The sequence below is a fragment of the Calypte anna genome, chromosome 2 (genome assembly GCF_003957555.1).
Source record: "Calypte anna isolate BGI_N300 chromosome 2, bCalAnn1_v1.p, whole genome shotgun sequence".
Taxonomy (NCBI): domain Eukaryota; kingdom Metazoa; phylum Chordata; class Aves; order Apodiformes; family Trochilidae; genus Calypte; species Calypte anna.
Window position 1 is genome coordinate 66,222,784 of NC_044245.1, and position 22,252 is coordinate 66,245,035.

The 22,252-nt window shown below is 42.1% G+C and overlaps 1 protein-coding gene across 9 annotated transcripts in view; it reads right to left on the reverse strand.

The window, feature by feature from the left end:
• The window catches only part of RREB1 (ras responsive element binding protein 1), a 123,955-nt gene that overhangs the window by 38,149 nt on the left and 63,554 nt on the right, over positions 1 to 22,252 (reverse strand). For 8 of the 9 annotated variants that reach the window (XM_030444165.1, XM_030444168.1, XM_030444166.1 and 5 more), the window contains 4 exons: positions 21,564 to 21,653; positions 20,344 to 20,507; positions 1,819 to 1,963; positions 534 to 673 (listed from right to left, as the gene is read on the reverse strand). In XM_030444165.1, the coding sequence (XP_030300025.1) occupies positions 534 to 673; positions 1,819 to 1,963; positions 20,344 to 20,507; positions 21,564 to 21,653 (539 nt within the window). Of the gene's footprint in view, positions 1 to 533; positions 674 to 1,818; positions 1,964 to 20,343; positions 20,508 to 21,563; positions 21,654 to 22,252 lie in introns of those variants that run through there. The other variant, XM_030444170.1, reaches the window with a different exon arrangement.

Below are 22,252 nucleotides of genomic sequence, written 5' to 3' on the forward strand. Positions count from 1 at the left end.
ACCAAAATCCCTATCATTCCCAAGCCTCAATAAGAAGAAAATAACACATAGCGTAACACATCTTATTGCAAGTCTAAAACTAGGAATTCCTCTGTTTTCATTCACTCCCACAACAGACAACAAAACCCAGCTGCCTTCTTATCCGCAAACAGGAGAATGTCTCAGGTTGGTACCTGAATACTTTTATCAAGTTTTGCTTAATATTTTAAGCATTAACTTGTTAAAATTTTGCAGTGTTTTTATTTTACAGTGTTATGTAACAGCAGTGATAGGTTTAGAAGGGAAGAAGGGGTGCTTTAATTTTTTCTACAAACATTCCCAGCTATTAACTGGCAAGATTTTCTGTATTTGTGAAAAAATAATACCAGAGCACTCTGGTGACTTATGATGAAACAGAAACATGTTTAAAATCTGTTCAAAATCATGAAGGGGGAGCAGTTAACAGTGTGGGGGGCTGAATGGCTCCCTGCTCTTCCCAGCAGGCTCCCTCGGGCCATCTGGTGACCAGAAATGCCCTGAGAACTGTTTCTTACCTCAGTGAATTATCTGGATGTGTCTCCATGTGGGATTCCAGCCCATACTTGCAAAAAAACTCTTTGAAACACACTGGACAATGATAAACTTCCTCCTCAGCCTTCTTATCCCCTTCACCAGAGTGGCCATCCTCGACAACCTTCAGAGAGAGGGAAAAAAACCTCACTACACTGTATTTTAAGTAACAAACCAACCATGTAAGCCATTTGAAGTCCTCTTAAAAGCAAAACAGTGAACTTCATCCATAATTTTGATGCAGGTGACCAGAAATCATGCATTTTGACAACAGAGTGAGTGACAAAGCCTCTGCACATGTGTGAGAACATACATGATCGAAAAGAAGGCTCCGCAGGAGATCAAATGAGTGTGTGCCTAGGTCACAGGTTCGTCAGTACTAAGAAACTGCAGTTTGAACAGCTTCTAAACCCCTGTGAGTTTATATACCACTGAACTAGCATTCTTCCCCCTTCAGGAAACCAGGCAAGCTGTCAGCCCCAATTATTCATGCCACTGAGATACTGCCAACTCCTAACTCAAGCGGTCCAGGGAAAAGCAGTGAACTTCTGCATGTTTTCTATAGCCCTCTTCTGATTGCTGGGAGGAAAGCATGCACAGAAACAAGGGATACTAGCTCGCCATTTAGAGACAGCAAGCTGAAAGGGTCAAGTTAAGTTTGGCAGCCACCATATATTTTGTATTAAAGTCTGAAATGTACTAAAATACTGCATAAACAAAAATCTAATGAAAAATGTCTAGCCTTCAAATAAGTATTTCTCTTGGAACTCCAATAATGCATGATTATGCTACAAGGCAAGGGAAATGTACTACAGATTTTTTCTGCTCCACATCAAGACAATACCAGACCTCAGTTATCGCTATGTTTGAAGCAAGCTCTGTTCTTTTTAAAAAAAATTCAAATTACTATCCTGCAATACTACTAGGAAGTAACTGGGAGAAAAAAACCCTAGGCAAAAAGATTCATTAGCGAAAGAATAGTTTATCCTCGTCATCCGCCATCAATTATCAAAATGATAAGCAAAACAAAAAATATAAACAATAAATAATTGAAAAAAATTATAATTTTTTTCAATCTCAGAAATCAGAAATTAATTTTCAATCTCAAACAACAGTGTTGGCCACACAAGAAAATCATGGCATCTTAACTATATACAGGGCTGAAACAAGACCACATTTTAATATTCCCACACCGACTGCATGAACACAACAGCTGAGAGTTTTAGAAGGTAGCCAAGAAACTCTTTTGTTTCATGGCCCAGAAAGAACCTTTTTTGCAGGTGTCCTCTCCTCTCTGTCCATCTCAGCATCATGACTGAACTTCCGTTTCGATGATAATCGCCTGCGCTTCAGCGGCGATGGGGGAGTTGTGCTTGCTGTGCTGTTGGGATCCTTCTCATGAATCTTCATGTGCCTGAGCAGGAGGAGGAAGAAGACACTGTCAGCAGGCAAACTGGGGCAGAAAGTCCACCTCAGTTTTAAACCCAACACTACTTCTAAGGTTTGATTTTACAGGATACCAGCAGAGATCCCATAAACCAGACTGCATTTCAGAAAGACGGCTTGGGGCATGATCCAGCACGGGCCCTTTGCACCACCCAGGACTGTGCCAGGCTGCAGCAAGGAGACTGGATGCTCTCCCCCAACCCTCAACCCACAGCACAGCAATTGTACCACTCCTCTTGGCCCTGAGAGCATTTTGCCCACCTCTCATCATCCAACAGGTTTCCTGTTTCTGCATAATACTGCACAGTAAACTACAGGCCTGGCCTTCCAGTCTTGTGGCAGTCTGGTAAGTGAAAACCTGCAGCTCAGAATCCACTTCTCTCAGTGCAAAAGGGAAGCTGCTTTCCCTTTTATCATTTCACAGTACCCCAAATGAATCAGTATACGCCAACATCAGAGCAACACTTCTTAAATACATTTGTTTCCTTCTCATCCTTAACACATTAGTGCACCCCAGTATCAAATTTCAACTGCAACTTTGAAGTCAAAAATTTATCTGGTCATACTCTTAAGCTGCAGCAGGTTTGGCTTGCTAAACACTGTATTGCCAAAGCATGTTCACAAACCTGCCTCCCCAGGAAAACAACTACTTACTGTCACAAAGAGACTGAAAAGTGGAGAGGGACAAAACAGCTCAGGAAGCAATGTTACGAATATCTGTACAGTTGATCCACTTGCCTCTTTGTTTTTCATATTTGCAACCTGAGGAAGACACTGCCTTCTACTTCCAAGCTCAAACTGTATACTTTTTTTTTATTTATTTAATCTAGAGCCACTAGCCTCACTTCAAATTTGCAGTGCTCAGGGAAAAAAAAATCAAACTGAAGCCCCAAAAAACAGTGGAATTTTTTGCTTCTAATAGATAGAAATGGTAGTGCAGGAGAAAGTCTTTTAGGACTGATTTCAAAGCAGCTCAAGAAAGACAGTATTCATGGAATCTGGGCACATCCTTTCGAAGTCACACCCCCAACTCAGCTCAAACCGTGCCATTTAGCTTGACTGCACACCACCACATTCAAACATGAGAAAATATTGTAACCTAGGCGAGTCTCACGTGCTCGTAACTGCTTGGGTGTTAAGACATAAAATTGGTTTTAGTTTTGCCAAGGGCACGATGCTTAAACATTACACACTGGACCAAACAGACCCATGGGCAGACTCCACTGGAGCTGCTGGGAGGACAGTGTCCTCACACTATACTTTTTTTTTTTTTTTTTTTTTTTTAATGTTTTTTGTCACAATCTCTGAACCTTTTTTTCTTCTTCTTTTTTTTTTTTTTCCCATCTAAACTACCATCTCAAACTACAGCCAGATGCCAGAGGGTGTCATGTGGGAACAGCCTTAAGCCAAAATCATCACATGTGGCAGAACCAATGTGAGAATAAAATGGCTGTTCAGCTACTGCCTGTTCTGAACACCCGGCACAGCTGAGGCTACTCGGAGGAGCTTACTCATCTCCCCAGTAACCCTCACTTGTAACACAAATGGTGGATGGACACTGGTGACACCTCTCAGTCACACCATGAAAGGTTCAAGGAGTAGAGAGCATCTGTGTGCAGATGTGCCCATCAGGTTTGGCACAGCATCATGGAAACATTGCTAAAATTGTCTGACCTCTTTCCCTGCTGATTGCCCCACTGGGAGCTCCAAGGGTTTGGCTCCCTCCAGGCTCAACAGGACCCCAGGAGAAGATGAAGAGCTGACACAGCCTCTGTAGTGTAGTGCAGTGCACTCCCCTGTCCTGCTCCTCTGGTAGCCCCACGACCATATAGCCACCACAGCTGATTTATCTGCATTAATTCAGTGCTACTTTGTCTCACAAAATCTGTGAAGAAGACACCTACAAGTACTGTACTGCCTCATTTTCTTTATTCTTTTTTTGGTCTTCCCCCCCTCACCTATAGCACTCATGTAACTTTTTCTGCTAGCTAAGTCAATCCCAGAGCTTCCTCTGGGTGATAATCAGTCTGAGGAGCAGTTGTCTGTATTTATGCAAGAATAAGGGAGAAGAAACCAGCTATTTTTCTCAAGGGTTTCTGTCCACAACAGTTGAAGATAAAACTTCAAAAGCATATGGGAACAGCAAAACATAGTATTCAGTTGCATGGGCAAAGCAAAACCTGGAAGGTGGTTTGGTTTTTTTGTTGTTTTTGGGTGGTTTTTTTGCTAAAGGCTGATTTCCAGTTTAGATGAGCTCTTGCAAGTGAGACAGAGGCTTTTGCATGTGTCTATCCCCCATCTAAACACACATGCACATGCTTAAAGTTCTGCCAGACTGGCTAATGCACAGCTAACATTATTTGGCCAGTTAATATTCAGAGACCTTGAGAGCAACAGCAGTCAAGCTAAATCATATCCACCCACAAAACAAACAAATGCTATGCATTAAGAGTGGGAGTTTTTGCTCCTGTATTATTTTAAAGTCTCCTTTCTGCTGGAAAAACAGAATGAAGAACTCATGCTTAGTAGCTACCCGTGCAAAACAGCTTCCCCATGGTTGAGAGTTCTTTCTTCTTGCCTTCTGTCCACCTCTTGAACTCTGCCTACTTAGATGGAGCTGCTTCTACTTGACAGGGGTGCAATGGCACATCCAGAGTGTACTAACAGGAGAAACTGTTGAGACCTTTAGGTTAGTGCCAGTCCAACTTGACACCTCTGCTTGGCTTAACTACTGTATTCAAATACACTGGCTCCTCCAAGTACCAAAAGCAGTCCAGCTGTGTCTGCAATATAGTATCTATACTAGTAAGGCAGGGTTTGCTAACGTGGGTGCTGCACCAGTAACAGGGCTTCCTTGTGTCTGGTGCCAAAGCCATCAGCTGCCCCCACCTTGCAGTTCTCCTTCCTGCAATATGCACAATTTCACCATGCCCTAAAAGCCAGAGCAGAATCTGTACCCACAGCAAGGAATGTGGTAATCCCTTTGTGTTTAAGTTTTGCATATTTGAAAGGAAGCAGACCTAGCTATTGGGCTATAAACAGGAAGACACTCTGACTGCACCTTTGACTTTTACTGCATAGGTCAAATATCAGAGCCACTGTGATAGCTCTCTGCATGCGATCATTAAGGAAAAAAGAAAAAAATCTGAAACCAAAGCAGCAGGTTCCAGAGTTCTCAAGGAGAGTTACAACCTGTCCACAGAACAGCCAGCAGGTTTGTTCCTTTGGCAGGTTAAGCAAGTTTCACTACATCAAATCAAGGGTGGAGAAGAAAAATATTACTAGAGCTACAGTTCGAGATAAGCTGGAAGATAAAACTGAGAAGGACAAAGGATAGACATAATCGTCATCCCTCTTTTACTTTGCAACATGGATGGCATTCTGTCTCAAGAAAACATTTTTCACCCAACTTGGCAGAACTGTACCAGATGCCAAATCACATCCACATCCACAACCTCTCTTCTAACCACTCCTGTCAGTAAAGTTTCTTTTATTTAAAAAGTTTACTAACTATATTAAGGTGGATGGGGGCAGAGGGAAGAGTATTTGTGTTCTTACCCTCCTTCAGAAGAGTTTGACTTGATTAGATCTTACTTGTAACACTGAAAATGCTCAACCTCACAGTTTAGCCTGCCAAGATGCAAGGAGAACAGGAACAAAGCTGTGCTTATAAGTTATTTTCCTATTGTGACTGTAACAACACATTTTGGCCTCACAACACTGGCATAGTTTGAATATGAAAGCCAGGCTTGTAAGCCAGCCAGGTTTTCAGCATTTTACAATGATGAAGAAAAATTATATGATATGCATCAGTTCCTGAAAGAAAAAAAGATATAAAACACCTGACACCTTAAGTGAGAATGTGGTAAAAAAAAAAAAAAAAAAAAAAAAAAAAAAGATTGGCAAATAAGAATATGCAGAGAAATGCTCATATTCATTCACAGATACAGTTTACAATAATGTGTGCTAGAAGCTTTGAAGCGACCACTACTGCAGCTCAGAAGAGAGCCAGAGCCACAGCAGAAGACACTTCGCACTTTTTTCTACTTTGAATCAATGAATTGTGACTCTGAGACAATCTATAAAGCAACCCAAAAAAAGCAGAAAAGCTTAGGAAGGTACAGAGAGCCCTGAAACCTGCATTTCACACGATGCTTATTAATATTCCCAGCATACATACACTTGGACAGCACTGAGGGTGGAACACTAAAATGCAATCACAATACTCAGGATGAAAGGAAGGAGGTAGAAACTTTGTGCTTAATACTAGGGAGGTCTCCTTTGCACTAAGTGCTAGACAGCCTTGATTAACCTCTCAGAGAAAGAGGTGGAACCCCAGTTAAAATGAGGTCAGATGGCGAGCCAGAAGAATTTACAAAGAATAATCCTGAAATGCAAAGAGGAAATTAAGTCTTTTCTAAACAAGGTCTGTTCTGCCTCTGAACTAAATTTTTAATGTTTAAGAACTGCTATGCAAAAAATGCAGTTGACTTGCTACACACTATGATTTTTGCAGCACAGCTGTACATGGAAAAGTCCTCAATGTCATCTTTTCCCCCCACCTTGCATAAAGAATTTCAGAGGTGAGCCAAAAGGATCCAGCTGTGTTATGAGTGTGTGCCAGTCATTGCCCCCCACAAAATCATATCTCTCAAGGGCCTGGCTGCCTTTCATTCCATCCTCCTGGTGAGAATCACCTTCCTCTTCCCCTCTTCTACAGCTTTCCTCTCCCCTCAGGAGAAGTCACGTGAACAGGATGACTAAGATGATACTGGACAAGAATTTCCCCAGCTTCTTTCCTCTTTTATTTTTTCTTCTTCTTTTTTAAAACAAATAGTTAGAAAACGTTTTCAGCCTCACAATGTAATGCAGAGAATAATTACAGAAGGGCAACTGTTCCACCAGAAGTGTAACAAGCAAATACTTCGCTATTTGTCATTGAAGATGAGACTTTTGTAATAATAAACAAATGCAGAACTCAAGTGCCTTACTCTTTTTTCTTCTAATGGATATTATTGGATGTGTGCCTAAGGGAGAAGACTCAGGGGGGTGGGGGGGAGGGGAGAGGGGGTGTGGAAAGAGCATGTGTCCTACTGAAGTGATGTGCAGCTCCTGTCTTTACTGAATCTCCAAAAAGGGCTGCTGTATTTTCTTAATGCCAAGAGGATTTGCATGTTGATCATATAAGCTTTCTGGAGGTCTTGAAACAGGGCAGCCTACAGCTTCAGTGCCAAAACCAGAACGTGGGCAGGTTTTAACTGGCTGGCTCAAGGCTAGAACAAGGAGTCAAAGCTCCCTGAAAGAGGTAACTGCACCACACAGCTGCTCCCAGCTTTGGATCCCACTGAATTATGAACAAAACCAGAAGCTCCTGCTTTGCATACAGATGACCTGATCAGCACCCCTTTGGGTCTTGGAGAGGAAGCATCCCTCAGCATGCACAGGCATCCTTTGCCTCTAACTCTGGGAGAAAAGCCATACTGTCGCTGTACTCTGCCTTTCCATGGCTGCTGATATACTCCACATCCCTAAAAAGAGGGGCTCACCTGGCTCAAAGACCCAGGCAAAAGGAAGGTGTGGAACAAAAGGGTGTATCTGCAGTCTCTGAGCAGGGTCCAGGGTTAAGTCTCTCCCTTATAACTACAGCAGTACAACCACTGCTGGCTTTCAGTCAAGAGAGGTTTATGCCAGGTAAGTCTGATTAGAAGGAGCAGCATGTCCAGAGGGGGAGCAGCAAGCAATTTCACTGAGGCCTGGTTGGGAAAGTCCCAGCACCTAAATCAAGATTAATTCTTGAGGACAGGATCCAGTGCATGTATAAACACCCTCCTCCTCCCTCACATCTCCATGCCTGTGGAAACGCAGTGGGGAGGCCAATGAATCCAGCCATTATCAGTCCAGAGAGATCATCTGACAGTATCAAGTTCAGGTTCTGGCTTCACATCCTACATATTATTCCAAGTTTCTCCACTTTACCACTAGATGTACCCTATACTCTATTGCACATGGCTGTTCCTCTTCTCCCTCGTGATTTCTGAGCCGTTTATCAAAATGAAGGGGGTGATCCTCATATATCTGATGCTTATATGAAGACAAGGGAGTCACACATTCAACCACTCAGAGGCTAAGAACAAACCCCAATGCTTTTCATCCTTCACTATAGAACTTTTTTTTTTCTACAACTCACGTTCAGCAAGCTAGTCTGGAAAGGACTAAGCTGGTTAGATGCCCAGAGTACCATCTGTCCAGACAACTGTTTTACCTCTTTCAGTGTTTTCTTCCCTGAGATCCTTCACTTACATTGCTACTCAAATAACAGTACATATTCACCCCCAAAAATATCACCCCCCCATGTTGTCAATAATCTAGAGTAATGAAAAAGCATGTCTACCATTCAGAACATGATCAAACATCTCTGTTTTAAAAAACACCTCCTTTGTCTAAGCTTCAGCTTTCTGTCACCATGTCAGAACCGATTGCAGGATGCATCCAAGACAGGTTGAAATCTGCTTCAGGCCTTATGGAATGAAAAATGTCTCAGAGTAACAGAAAACAGCCTTCAAAACTACACTGATAATGCCTTTCCAGAGATTTCTAGGCCATGTGATTTTTGTCACTTTTTAAGTTTCATTCTGCCTAATTAAAGTTAGTTCAGCCCAAATTGTCTAAACATACAGGAACTCCTCTTCAAGGTTTCTGTCATCTGACATGCCATGGTAAGTAAATCTTAAGCAGAAAGTGAAGCAGCAGCATTTTTAGGAGCAATCATTTAATATGCTGCTGCTAGCCCTCTCCTTAAGAGTCTTGTGAATATGACTGGACCTTATGTCAAAAGTGCACTAACATTATAACCTTGGGTGAAGGAGTTTAGTCAGTTGTTTGTCTGTTAAAACACGTGGAGAATCTGTATTGACAATGTATTTCCAGTGCTAATTACCAACATCACCCACTTAAGAGAACAATCCACTCAGTTCTTTCCAGTTGTAATCACAGGAACCATAAGGATGCAGGTAATTTTGAAAATCAGATGTGATCTGTACTTGGACAAGTTTCTGTTTGTTTTCTCTCCTTGGCTCATCTGCTATTTGTATCCTCAAAAAAAAAAACACACCAAAAAAACCCAAAACAAAATTGACCCAAAAATCCCTCAGACATGCATGCACACTTCAGAGGAAGTCAAGAGACATTTGAATACCAAAACCCCAGCCATTTGGGAAACGCCCTCTTAAAACTGCAGAGCAATTTCAAAACAAATTTAAAGTACCACCAAATATTCCAGTGGTAACCAGCACTGAACACTCGCATGGGATAAACAAAATGAAGTTGAGCAGCAAGAAATCTCTGTGGCTCTGCTAGTAAGGCATCCACTGCAATGCAGGCAGTGAAAGAGCAGGGTGGGGCGAACAGGTCCCAGGAATGATCAGATTGGGAAGCACTGAGTCGTTTTAACCCCATGTCTGCAAGGAGACACAGCAGGAGATCCCACAGCTGGTGCTGCTCACCCTGGCACCCAGGCCCTGCACTCTTGCTGGCCCAGCTCATTATCCCCAAGGAGGCCCCAGTGCTTATGAGCAGCTCTGTGTCTATCAGGGAGCCACCCCGCACAGCAGTGTGGGGGTGCAGCAGCCCCTCTGGCGTCCCCCTGGGAATCCCTGCATCCCAGGGTGCCACACAGACGTGCCGTGAGCATCCCCCCAAGTTCCGCGTGGGCTGCCGTGCTGTCTCCCCGCACCATGAGGTTCTCCCAGCAAAGCAAAACCAGCCTCGCTGCACGGCAGCAGACAGCATCATTAGGAGGAGATGAGCGTTATTATTTAAATCCAGCAAGACTAGCTGGGTGCGCTAAGGCTGCAAAATCCACCACTGATTATGTTCAAATGACAGATTAGGAATCCCTTTTCAGTGTTACCCGGGAGAGTCTGCAAAGTTAACCAGTGCCACAAAGCTGCCAGTACATGATACCTAAGGATATACAATACAGACGCACACAAAGCATTTTGTATTTTTAACCTAGAATAAGATTTTACCTTGCTGTGAATAAACTTGTAAGCATGAGTGAGAGTAGATACTGATCTACAAATACAAGGCGGGGGGGCTACACCATTTCTGAATAATTATGCTGTATTCACAGATACTTAAGCAACTGCTAGGCAAAATCAGCAGGTTCGAACATGCTGAGATTGATAAAACTGCATTCCCAGCTTGTCTCAAAGTTACTCCTGTTCCCTACCAGCAGCATTGTCATAACACCTCGAAGGAAAAAAAGGAGACAAGTATTTGCCTGGTGATGCTGTGACAGGGAAGTGATTCAAACCATGTCTCCAAAGCAAAGCTTCCCAAAGGACAGCAAAATAAAGCATTCACTTGGAGTTCGCATCAACCCTTGCATAAAGGAGGGCAAAAGAGGAGGGAAATGCAGTGTGAGTTTTCCAGCACAACTGCCTGCCTGCCGTCTGCATTCAGTTCAGCGCAGACCTAAATTAACCATGCCAGATACTGCAAGGAGACTTCCAGCTGGTAAGAAACTAATTTATAGAGGACAAGATTCCCTGTGGTTCTTTAAGCTTGGAGACAAAAGTTTATTAAAAGCAATAAAACTAAGACTTTAAAATGTATTAAAAACCTGGCCTTGGACATTCTGAACTGCTGTTTTCTTTCATCTTTTTGGAAATCTGTGGTTTTCAGTCAAGTCTTTTAGTTACCATGGTATGTAAGCTTAGTCAGTGACTTAATTGTGGATTTTTAAGGAAACCTAATGTTTAGAGAAAACAACTGTTATTAGATGGTAAGGACAATTAAAGCAGTTTTAAATTGTAGCATCAGGAAAAAAATATAGGGAAGAAAATTAGAGAAAGGATGTCAAAAGAGGGAAAAGTTTTACCCTTAAAAGCAAACACGGTTGAAGTAGTGCAAGGTACGTCCGGCCCTCTCCCTCAAACCACACCCCTTTACCAACCAAGCAAACAGAAGCCTCAGCCACTGCCCAGAATGAGGCGAAGCCCTCATCCAGTTGGTTCCCTCTCACACTCCACTGTTGAGCAATCCTGGTGGCACACAGTACAGAACAACTTGCTGCGTCACACAGCTCAAGGAGGAAAAAAAAACCAAAACAACTGTCACAGCAATACTGGGGATTCTGCACAGATGGAGCCAAATACCTACCCACCACCACCCAGGGCATGCATGCAAGGAAGCTACCCGAGATAAGAGAAGCACATCTTTGTTAAAGCAGGGACTCTGCATCACCCTGGTATCAGCAGTCACCAAGTACCTCAAGGGGCAAGGAAGTAAGGGGTTATCACTGTGCACACACTTGTGCAGACTCTTCCCTGTGCTGAGGACGGTACCCTAGCAAAGGAGGTTTCACGTGCTCAGCCCATTTCCTCTCTTGTTCCTGACCATGTGGTCCTCCTTCCTCACCAGTGGTGATCTCACAGCATTCCCCTGCTGAGCAGAGAAGCTCAAGGAAAAGGTTCCACCTCGTGTTACATGGATGTTTAGTTTATAAAGTTTATTATATATATATATATATATAAGTATTATAGTTTAGTTTAGTTGTATGTTTAGCACAGTAGCTGGCAACAGAAGTCCCTGCATGACTAATGCTCCTCTACAGGAGTTTGGGAACTTTCCCCTTCAAGTGAAATTAATTTCAGTGCAGTCCACAAGCAACATGGATTGCCTCACTCTCTTTACCCTCAGTTTAAAACTTTCAAGAACATTGAGGCAGCCTGATGTCTAAAACAAGCCACGTAGAAGTCGTACACCTCCTTCAATTAAGACATCTTTCCACATTAAGCACAGGAGACCTGACTCTGAGGATTTACCAAAAAAGAAAAAAAATGCTGAGAATGTTTAGAAAATTTCAGCAATGAGAACAGCCTGAAGAACTCATCATACCTACAGATACATTCAAGAAGGAGAAAGCATTTGCATATTTTGTGCTATTTATCAGTTTCATAATGGCACTACTACTTTACAGACCGTGTCTTTGCCTAAGCTGTGTAACATCATCCAAGTGAGTATCATGTCTCAAAATCACGGGTGAAAGGCCCTGGCTAAGGCGAAACATCAGGATTCCCCTCACCACTTTTTACAGCTTGATTAGTTTTCCCAAACGCTGCCAATCTACTGTTAGCAAATAGCCTATTTTTAAAAGAGGGGAGAAAAGAAAGGAAAAAACCTGCTGACCCTGAGAGGGGGTAGGTTCTGCAGTTTGCTGGTTCCAGCATGCTAAACTAGAACAGGTTGAGCAGGTTAGATGCTGAGGAGAGAAAAGGTAAAGCTTGAAGACATACATTAAAGGTGGAACGACAGGAACCACAGACACAGTTTGAGATAGACTTTTTCCTCATTCTCGTTGGTACTTGGCCCAGAAATCTTTTCAGACAACAGGAGGAACAGTGAACTTGCATTCATTAGAGAAGCAATGTAAGCATTTCTGATGTGCACACACAACAGGCTGAGCAAAGATTACCTTAACATACAAACTCTCCCAGAAAACTTTCTCACCACCAGCATTTTCCACACAGGATCACCCAACCAAAGTAAAAACTAAAATACAAACCACCAACCAAAATTCTACCAGAACATGTCACTTGCTAACCTGGAGAGCTAACATCTCTGCAACAAACACCTAATGTCAAGCTTATAGCAAAGGACTACAAGCACCTCAATTCCCTGCAAAGATTGTCTGGATTTTCTAGTACTTGTTAAGGCTTGTATCTATTTTGTAGCTCTTCAAGGTGAGAAGGGGAGGTAACATCCCTGAGAATACTAAACCTTCGGAGGAGGTGATGTTCCTGAAAGGGTACACAGAAAGATCAAGGTCTTAGGCTGCCTGTGCTCTGTGACTAGAGGGTAATCTGTCAAGTGGCTTGTGCTCATTTGAACTGTGACATGAGTAACAAAGCAGCACTAAGCTATGCTCAATACACTCTGTTACACGCAAATTTATGTTACTGCCTGTGAGGACCCCTTGGCACAAGGCGCAGCAGAAACCTAAACGTATTGGGAGCAGCCTTTTGTGCCTGCTGAAAACCAAAAGATAAAAATCCACAAGCTTACAAAGCACAAGATCAGACTTAGCTGTTACTTAAAGGCAACGCACACAAAATCTAAGACTGAAAAGCACCCAGAAATCTTTCGTATGTTTAGGTACTGAAGGGTTCTGGAGATGCAAGTATAATGTTCCTCATTGTGTACGCTTTGGTTCTCAAGAACAATGGAGCTAATTAAGGTCAGCATATAAATCTTAACTCTGCACTTCCTTGCTTCGCTTGATTCTAATCAGATCTCAGCATTCATGTTTTTGTGTTGACTTCCTTTGCTGTTCTTTAATGATAACTGAAGGGGGATACTGTCCAAGGCTACAAGCAGCATGTAACAAGCCTAAAATCATGGCATCTCCTTTAGGCCCTTACAGCTCACAGAGGTACTGTGGCAGAAGATCTCCTTCAGAGTCTCTTGCTGCTGAAGATATCCACTGAGGGTTTTTTTGGAGCACCCTATTTATGCATCACATGAATTAAATAAAAATTATATTGTCTTAACAAAAGACGACAAATCTACTCAACAACAGTGATACAGACAAAAGTTTCTGCCTGGGACTACTGAAAATACCTGTCTCCTAATTCTTATCAAAGACAAACAGCATCCTACAACTATTCTGCTTTTGGGAAAGCCTGGCACTTTCTTTCTTTTTTCATTTTGCTTTTTCATTTTCTGTAAAACGTGGGGATCTCAGCAGAATACCAAACATTTACTCTGGATACATCTGCTGACAGGAGAGAGACCAAAAAACGTTCTCTCCACCTGTTTCCTTATCCTCATTTACAAAATGTATTAGTGAAAATGTAAGAATCATATTTTATTTTCAAAGAAAAACCAAAACAGGTATCACATCTTGCTTATCTCCTTGAAGTGCAGTTATCAATTACCAGAAGCAGAAATTAGTTGTGTTCATTATCCCTGATGAAGAATTAGGGTACTTGCATTTGCCAAAGCCTATCTTTCACTATCCTGCTGACAGTGGTTAAATCATCCTTCACACATAAGGAACTGATTTGAAAGCCTGGAATATACCTTACTTCTTCGTATTTAAGAGCACTACCTACCCACACTATGTTGAAATAAAAGCTCCTTAGAGGTCCTAGATGACCAAAATGACAATCTGTTGTGCAAGACAAGAAGAGAAGGCCTTTTCACGGATGTGAATTATCAATAATTTTCAGTGTGGCTAGTTCCTTGGCTATTTGTACACTCAAGATCATGTATGCTTTATTTTTCAAAGCTACACAACGTTTAACACCAAATTTCTAGTTGGCGATCTTGACAAACCACCAGCAATGAAAGCATGTTGTAATAATGCCCCTCTTTTGGAAGAAAAAAAAGCTCACCATTACATTTGGCTATGCTCTGTTTCAAAAAAACTCCCATCTTAAGCAAATGCCAGACTTCACGTGCTGGGCTGTAGAGATCCTATTTGGACTTAGAGGCTCTGCATTGTTACTGCACTGCACCCTACAAAAGCACACACCGCGTACTGAAAGCGGGACAATGCCATAAGTAACAAATAACGTAGGAGCAGTTCATAGGTGGAACATGGGGAGATGAAGGATTCAGCCAGATCTGGAGGACACTCTGGCTGCTGGATATTTCTGAAGTCACATACAGCTTGTTTGCATGCCTGCCCAAGAAACACAGTTCCATCTTAAAGAGGTCAGGGAAATCATTAGAGCACATGCATCTCTACCTCTGTGCCCTTAGCGGGATCCAACACCCATCTTCCAACCAATTACATTACAATCTTCACCAAATGTACACTCTCGACAGTAAAAATGGCCAGATAAAAACATCAAAATTCACAGGTTACCCTGCAGCACATGCACTTTCTGTATTTCTCAAAAAACTCACTCAGCAACATCTACGCATACAAAGAGTGTTGAAAAAATACTAAATTTAAACACCAGAATAGCACCATACCCTGCTAACAAAAGCAGCTGTTTGTCTCTCCACAGCACATTAAAAAGAGAAGTTTGGGAAAATTATCTAGCACTGAAAATAAGACTGAGAATGAAAGTGCCTTCCTAATTAAAAGAAGAAATACCTTCTTTGATAGGACCCTTTGTAAGCATGCTTCAAAGCATAGCTTCTGTGATCCAGATCTTCCAATTTGAGTTTCAAAGACTTCTGCATGTGGTTCTTGCATGTGGTGTTTCATATGTGCCAAAAACAAAACAATTCCCTAAACTTTGAGACCTGTTCCTGAGATGGTGCATACGCAGTCTACAAGTAGGATGTAAATAAAAAGCCATTATGAAGAATTTTGCTAGGTATGGGCTAAGGAGCAGAAGGAGAGAAAGAGTGTGATGTTTTAGTTTGATATGAACACTTCAGTTAGTCTGAATTACTACACTTGCATAGGCAGCCTGGTAAACACCAACCATGGACACTGCAGTTTCAATTACCAAACTGGGGAAGCTGTGCCTGGAATATATGTATTATCCCTTTAGCCTTTTCAAATTTGCCATGGAGCTAACCCACTGGAAACTGGCAGGAAGGTTTCTCACCCTCCTTCTCACATTTATATCCTATTAACATCTTCAAGTTGCATGGAGAGCATATGATTTTAAAGCAATAGGTACAGACCATCCTCAGTCATAACAACAGAAAATGAGGCTTTGGCAAAGTTTCCTACCCATGAAGAAAACTCTTTTGGAGCAAGTGGAAGCATCACCCTTTCCCATGAAGCTTGATGCATGTTCTACCGGAATGCAACATGGTAAGTCAAGCTAAGCCTTTTCTCTACCTCAAGGTCTTTTGCTAAAGCATCCAACCCACCACCACCAAAACCCAAAGCAGCAGCCTAACTACACTGTCTGGTTTTGGGGAGATGCAGCAGTGGAGATGGAATAAGAGGCTTGCAATCTCCTATTTGGTAGCAGAGTCTAGACACAAAAGAGTTCCCCAGAGTTGGCACTATTTGCAGCTGAACTCTCTAGGGAGCTACTGTGATGATACAGATGGAAAGCCTTTATTAAATGCAATATATTGATTTAGGACAAAACTTTGGAAATCTCCAGCCCTTTCAGAGCTACAGAAAACTCTTTATACACACACACCCTCCTTCTATACAGTTTATGATCCTGCTGGAGATGTGAGAATATTCAACTTCAATTTACTGTGACTGAGAGAAAGCTGTAGTGTCTGTGTGACTAGCCTAAAAGTGTGAGGATTAGCATATCCCAAACTGCAGATTTGCTTATGTACTGATCACTGCAATGTCATTCCAGTTACAGGTATTTTGAACTTAAAATTACTGTGATCTAAATCCTTCCTCCAAATTCCTAAAAAGCCTCAAGAAAACCACCTCCCAAACCTCCAAATCAGTCCCTGATTCTAGAAGGCTTTGTATTTCCAAGAAGACTCACCTTTACCAGTATTGGTAAAAACCAAATCTCTGTAAAAAATTAAGTATTGTCTCTAGCTCTTCTGCTTCAGAGCAATTCCTGTTCATGATACAAGACACTGATGGATCTCCCAGTTACTGTACCATATTGGAACAACCCTTCCCAAGTAGGAGAAGCAGCACTGATATGCAGGCAGTTAGCTTGATGGCACATTCAGAAGAGTAAGAAAATAAGCTTTGCACACAGGACATTGAGCACTCTCCATAAACCTTTGTTCTCTACAACTGCAGTTGTCCCACAGGCCACTGCAGTCTGGCAGCTGTAAGAGAGTATTCTGAGATGTTCTGGACTTTCCCACTGAAAATCCTGGCCAAGAGTCACCCTGGTCAGAATAGAAAGCAACTTCTAACCTTTTTTTTCTGAATGGTGCTGCGCAAGAGAACCTTCCCCCTCCACCCCTGTGTGCTGTGCCCATTCAACTTGACTTGTTGACGAGGAGCCAAGGAGCACAACAAAAAGAGACTGGACTTGATGTGAGAGGTTATGACTCATTTACAAATTAAGTGTTGCATGTACTGTGGGAGTAAGGAAGGGTAGCATCAATTCCACAGGTGAGGAGTACAGACAACACCCCAACACAGCTAAACTTTTCCAGAGAAGAGATGGGCCGAAACCAGTGTTCCCACTCAACAAAAACCTACAGAAAAGTTTTGCCCACATGCCAAAAAACAATTAAGAGCTCTGGAGGGCTTTCTCCTCTCTACAGTTAATAAAGTGAGGGAGAAGAAAAATTACTCTCTATGGAGAGGACACACACTTCAGAATGTAACAACACTAATATTTTATAAACCAAAAAAGTAATCAAAACTCCTTCCCTTCTCTGCTCAGTTGAATGCCAAACAAATTGGCCACTATGAGGTGGAAAAATGGATCAAAAATTTCATCCTCTGTCAGAAGAGTAACATGCACAATATTTCCCTCGAAAAAAACTCACTTCTTTGGACTTTCTTCCCTAAAAGCTCTTTTGAAAGTCTGGATTTTAAAAATAGGGTAGACAGTTAAGTAAGTCCAGAATAAGGCAAAGAGGGAGAAAGAGAACAGAGTATGTATGTAGTATGTGTCTACACATTTCTTCCTTTGTTAAGATACTGGCAAGCTAACTTCTCCCTCACTCCTCTCATGTGAACTGAGCTTATTTGGTGTAAATACAATAGTATTCGGTGTGGCTCCTGCAGAACCTTCTACAAGCTACACTGATTGTTCAGCAGCACATTCACAGTTTTCTGATATGCCTACAACTTCTCTCTCTGATCCCACACTGGATGAGATGGTGGAAGGATACCATCATGTTAGCTACCACAGTCAGGACAGAATCTTGTTCTTAGCTGGTTTAGGCATATATCTGTCACTACTTAGATACCATAGCACAAAAATGGAGAACAATAAAGGAACTATGTGCAAAAGCAGAGAAAAATGGATGTAAAGCAGAGAAAAATGGATGTGTATTATCATCCTGTGGACCAGCTGGTGCAGAAGAAAGTCACAGCACCACTACAAGCATGGCCCATGGAAGTTCCTCTTGAGGCAGGACATGGCAAGCAGGTCCTTGCTCTGGGATCCTGAGGCAGAAGCATTTTTTGATATGATGTGAGAGGCATTCATCTTTGGCAGTGGAAGGCCAGTGGACCTCATGCTACAGGTAAGCTTGAGATGTCTAGGAAAGAATTTACTGCACACCGTCTTAGACCTGAAATACTTGTTTTGGAAGAAGGTACCCAGTGGGCAAAATTAACATCTTCCTTGTGAGTGCGGGCACCAAATAACAAATTTAAGTTCGGTTTGCATTTGTTCTCATCTGCCTACTTGCACATTCATGCTTTCCACTTTGGCAACAGGATTCACTATCATAGTCTGCTACAAAAACATCAAAAAGTTATTTACTGCAAAAAAAATGGTGGCACAGTCCTCCTTTAGCAAAACTAGCCTGTTTCAGTGTGCTCAGGATCTCAGTTGTCATAGGGTCTGGGGTCACTTGTTGCAGTGCTACCAGGCTCAGTAACAGGTTTCTGCAAGCTCCCACTGAGCTGCTGTGGTGTGGTCAAGCACAAGAAGGAGTTTTACACAGAAGACAAGAACCTATCAGATGGGAAGGACTTTTAACAGGAAGATTTTCCTTGACGAACTTAGATCCTTCTTGGTGTGGTCAGTATATACAGCACTCCATCCTGATAACTTCAAGCGACACCTCGTTAATAGAAAAACTTAAACCCAAGCAACCTTCTCATCAGAAGGGTCTGATCTGTACTTCTTTTTGGGCAAATAACTAACACAGTCTGGTGGTTCTCTCAAATTTACTACTAAAATGCAGGGGAAATCCCCATAAGAAAAAGTGACAACATCAACATCTATTAGACTTGGAGTTCAGTCTCAGGGGACGCCTTCCTTTCCTGCTTCTGGGAGAGGACAAGAAGATGCCCAGCGAGCAAGCAAACAGCCAAACAAACCCCACAAGCAGCCCTTCAGCAAGCAGCCTAGGCTGAGGACCTGGACACATGTGTTTGACCACCCCAGAGTCCTGACTCAAAAATTCACCCTTGGATGCTGACAGCAGCATCAGCTGCAACTCAGCAGCTGTGCTGTCTTCCTCAGAGCAGACAGAAGAATGACCCAGTCTGGCAAACATGTGGCTTAAAACACCTCTGGTCAGATGAGTCAGACGTGTGATTTATTCAGTGCCCAAGGCCAGTATCTTCTCTGAACATCTTTGTATCTTTCCCTTCTCATTTTACGGTTTTCTCTCCAACCCTGCCCAGTTGCAATCAAGTTAAATAAATGCGGAATTACAAATCTGTATTCCCTCCTGTTTCTTCTGTTTTCAAGTAACTGTTTAAAACAAACAATTGATAAAAAAAGGGAAAGCTGCAAGCAGCTATTTCTTCCTTTGTGCAGCATTATGTTATCTTTCCCATTGTCACAGCAATCCCCTCTTTTATTCCAGCTATAGCACATTGCTTGGAAAATGACTGATAATAAGGAAACAAGATTTCTTCCTTCCCACACAGAACCAGTCTGTAACCACCACTCCTGGCATCTTCCTTATAGGCTATATTCCTTTCCCCCACCTGTCTTGCAGTTTCTTTGTAGGTTGTAAACTCTTTGATATGAGGACTAAAGCTATGTGGGAATTCACAAAAATCTTAATCAGCTCTGAGGTGCTCCACCCATGCAAATAAATGAATACTGAATCCAGGGATGGAGAGAAGGGATGAAACATCCATGTGATTTAACATTTTGTTTCCTCAGTTGGTAACTGTATATATTACTACCTCCCTATGAAGGAATTACATTAATTCCTTTTGGCAACTTGACTTATAGAGAATTTCCTGGATCTTCAGTGCAGTAAGTAGTCTACAGTACAAGCAAGTACTGATGTATGTATTTTAAAAAAGCATCAATTATATGAAGAAGCATCTTCATGGTGGGACTTGGGATACTTAACTATGTAACATAAAACACCACCACACATTTGCTAATACTGCAACCATTTGCATCTATGACTCTGATACTACAAACCAGAAGCTCCTCTCCAGCTTTGCTATTTGTTTTTGTCCTTTGAGAAAAAAAAAAACCCATCCCGTTTGTAATAACATTAGTAATAATTATCAGTACATCATCAGTATCTGGATATTCATAACAACTCCTGATAATATGTGAAGAGAGCTGGAAGACCTTGATCAATTCTAACCTCCCCCCACAACCTCAGCATCCTAGTAGTTAAAGTGTGCATGCCTATATCTGTGTTATGCCATCCTTGTAGAACAGGGATAGCCCACATTTTCTTCAAGTGTCTTATTGGCTTCAAACTCTTTCCAAGGCAACAAAACAGCCCCCTGTCCTGTAACCCTTTCCAAACTCCTGGGTCATGATCAGCACTCACCTGTGCATGTTTCCATTGGTGGTGAAGGACTGTCCACATACTGAACATTTATAAGGCCTTTCACCTGAGTGCACCAGCATGTGGCGATCAAGGGAGCTCGCTGAGCTCAGAGACTTTCCACAGATGCTGCAGGAATGGTCTGTCCCTCCAGTGTCAGTGTTATGCTAGAGAAAGCAATGATTTTTTTTTCATTGAGTGTCCCTTTCAAAGTGCCAGTAAAATAATAGCGAGACCTATGAACATCTTAAAAGCAGGTTTAAAGAGCCAGTGGGCACAATAACTTATATTAAGGTGTGCCCAGTATATAGCTCTCCTACCCAGCCCTCCCCCTCAACTCCACCCCCACCCTTTATTTTTAACTCCTTAGTTCTCCAGCACAAGTAGCTGTTTTGTACAGCCTGCAATGCCTGCCACATGCAGTATTCCTGATGGGTGTGCAGGAGAAGAAAATGGAAAAGGACTCAGCAGCAACCCATCAAACAGTACCTTGGGACACTTTAGCTGTGAAGTGCTTTGGGGTTGAGTGAGTGGTAAGGGGGAAAACAGAAAGGTGATATAATTAAAAACCTCATGGGAGAAGGAAGACACTTAAAAATATGGCCATTATGTACTGTGCTGTATGTATCACTGTATCTTACTTGCATTCAGAGACTTAACGATTTCTTCATATGGCAAAAAAACCCCAAAACAACCCAACCCAGGAGAGTAAGAAAAAAATTAAGTAACAGTTACAGTACAGAAGGCAAAACTGAAGTAGTAAGTATCTAGTGGACCCACGGTGGTGAGCCACAGCCTTAGCAACCAAAGCAGAACCTTCTGATGTAGAAAAGGCCAAACATCCTTATAAAGTATGCATATAATTCAAAATTCAAGAAAAGGCCTGTAGCTGACAAAAAAAGTGCATCATCTATTAGAGAGTGTATTTTTAATTCTGCCTCCCCAAACTGCTATACCCTGTGAAAGACTGAGAAGGCTCTTCTACACTGGCATGGTTTAAAAACTATGCCTTCCTGCTTCTTAATTTGCATGACCAGTAAAGGGATCTGTACTCAACAGGATAAGAAAACAGGACTTAGGCCTCATGATTAAGTGGTTAACTGGATCCTTGGGATACCTTAAGCTATACAGAACAGGACATACATCCTTGTTTGAGACACTGCGGGGGCAGGGACACACACTCTTAATAGAAGTAAGAAATCAAAAGCTGACACTCTGCATACCTGACGAATGTGCATAGTTAGCTGGTGCTGTGTAGTGCAAATCTTTTCACACAGAGGACAAGTATAGGAAGACTTCTCTTCTTTTGTTTCCTGTGTACAAAACAAAACAAAATCAGAACAAATATTGATATATAAGAACTCAAAAGCTGTTCCTGCAGGGGATGAAAAACACAGAATCTATCCTAAACACAAAAGACCACTGCTAACAGAACTACTTGCATGTATACATTTATCATACTTGGTAGATCCCTCACAGAAGTTTCAGAAATTTCTGAATTTATACATAGGGGCTATTTCAACTACCAGAGAAGTGCAGCAGCTGTTTTTACAGCACATGGATACTCAGCAGCATCAGTTTAGAACAGGAAGTGAAGGCAATCATTGTAACCAGCTCAAACTGACATGAGGAATTTAGGACAGCAGAAAATAATTACTGGAACACCACCAGGATATGTAGGCAAATGCCACTCATCTTCCCAAAAGATATTTAATAAGCCCAAGTTATAAGGACTTTTTCCACCCCATCTTGATGGCAAGACACTAGCTTGGTGCCCTTTTCTACAGTCTGTAAGTTGTGCTCCACAGCTGACTCAGAAGGAAGAGCAGTGTTGTGAATCACCAGCACCATTTCCCTTAGCATCCTGTGTTTCTCCTGGAAGCATCCCATCCAGGCACAGCAGCCAGGCCCA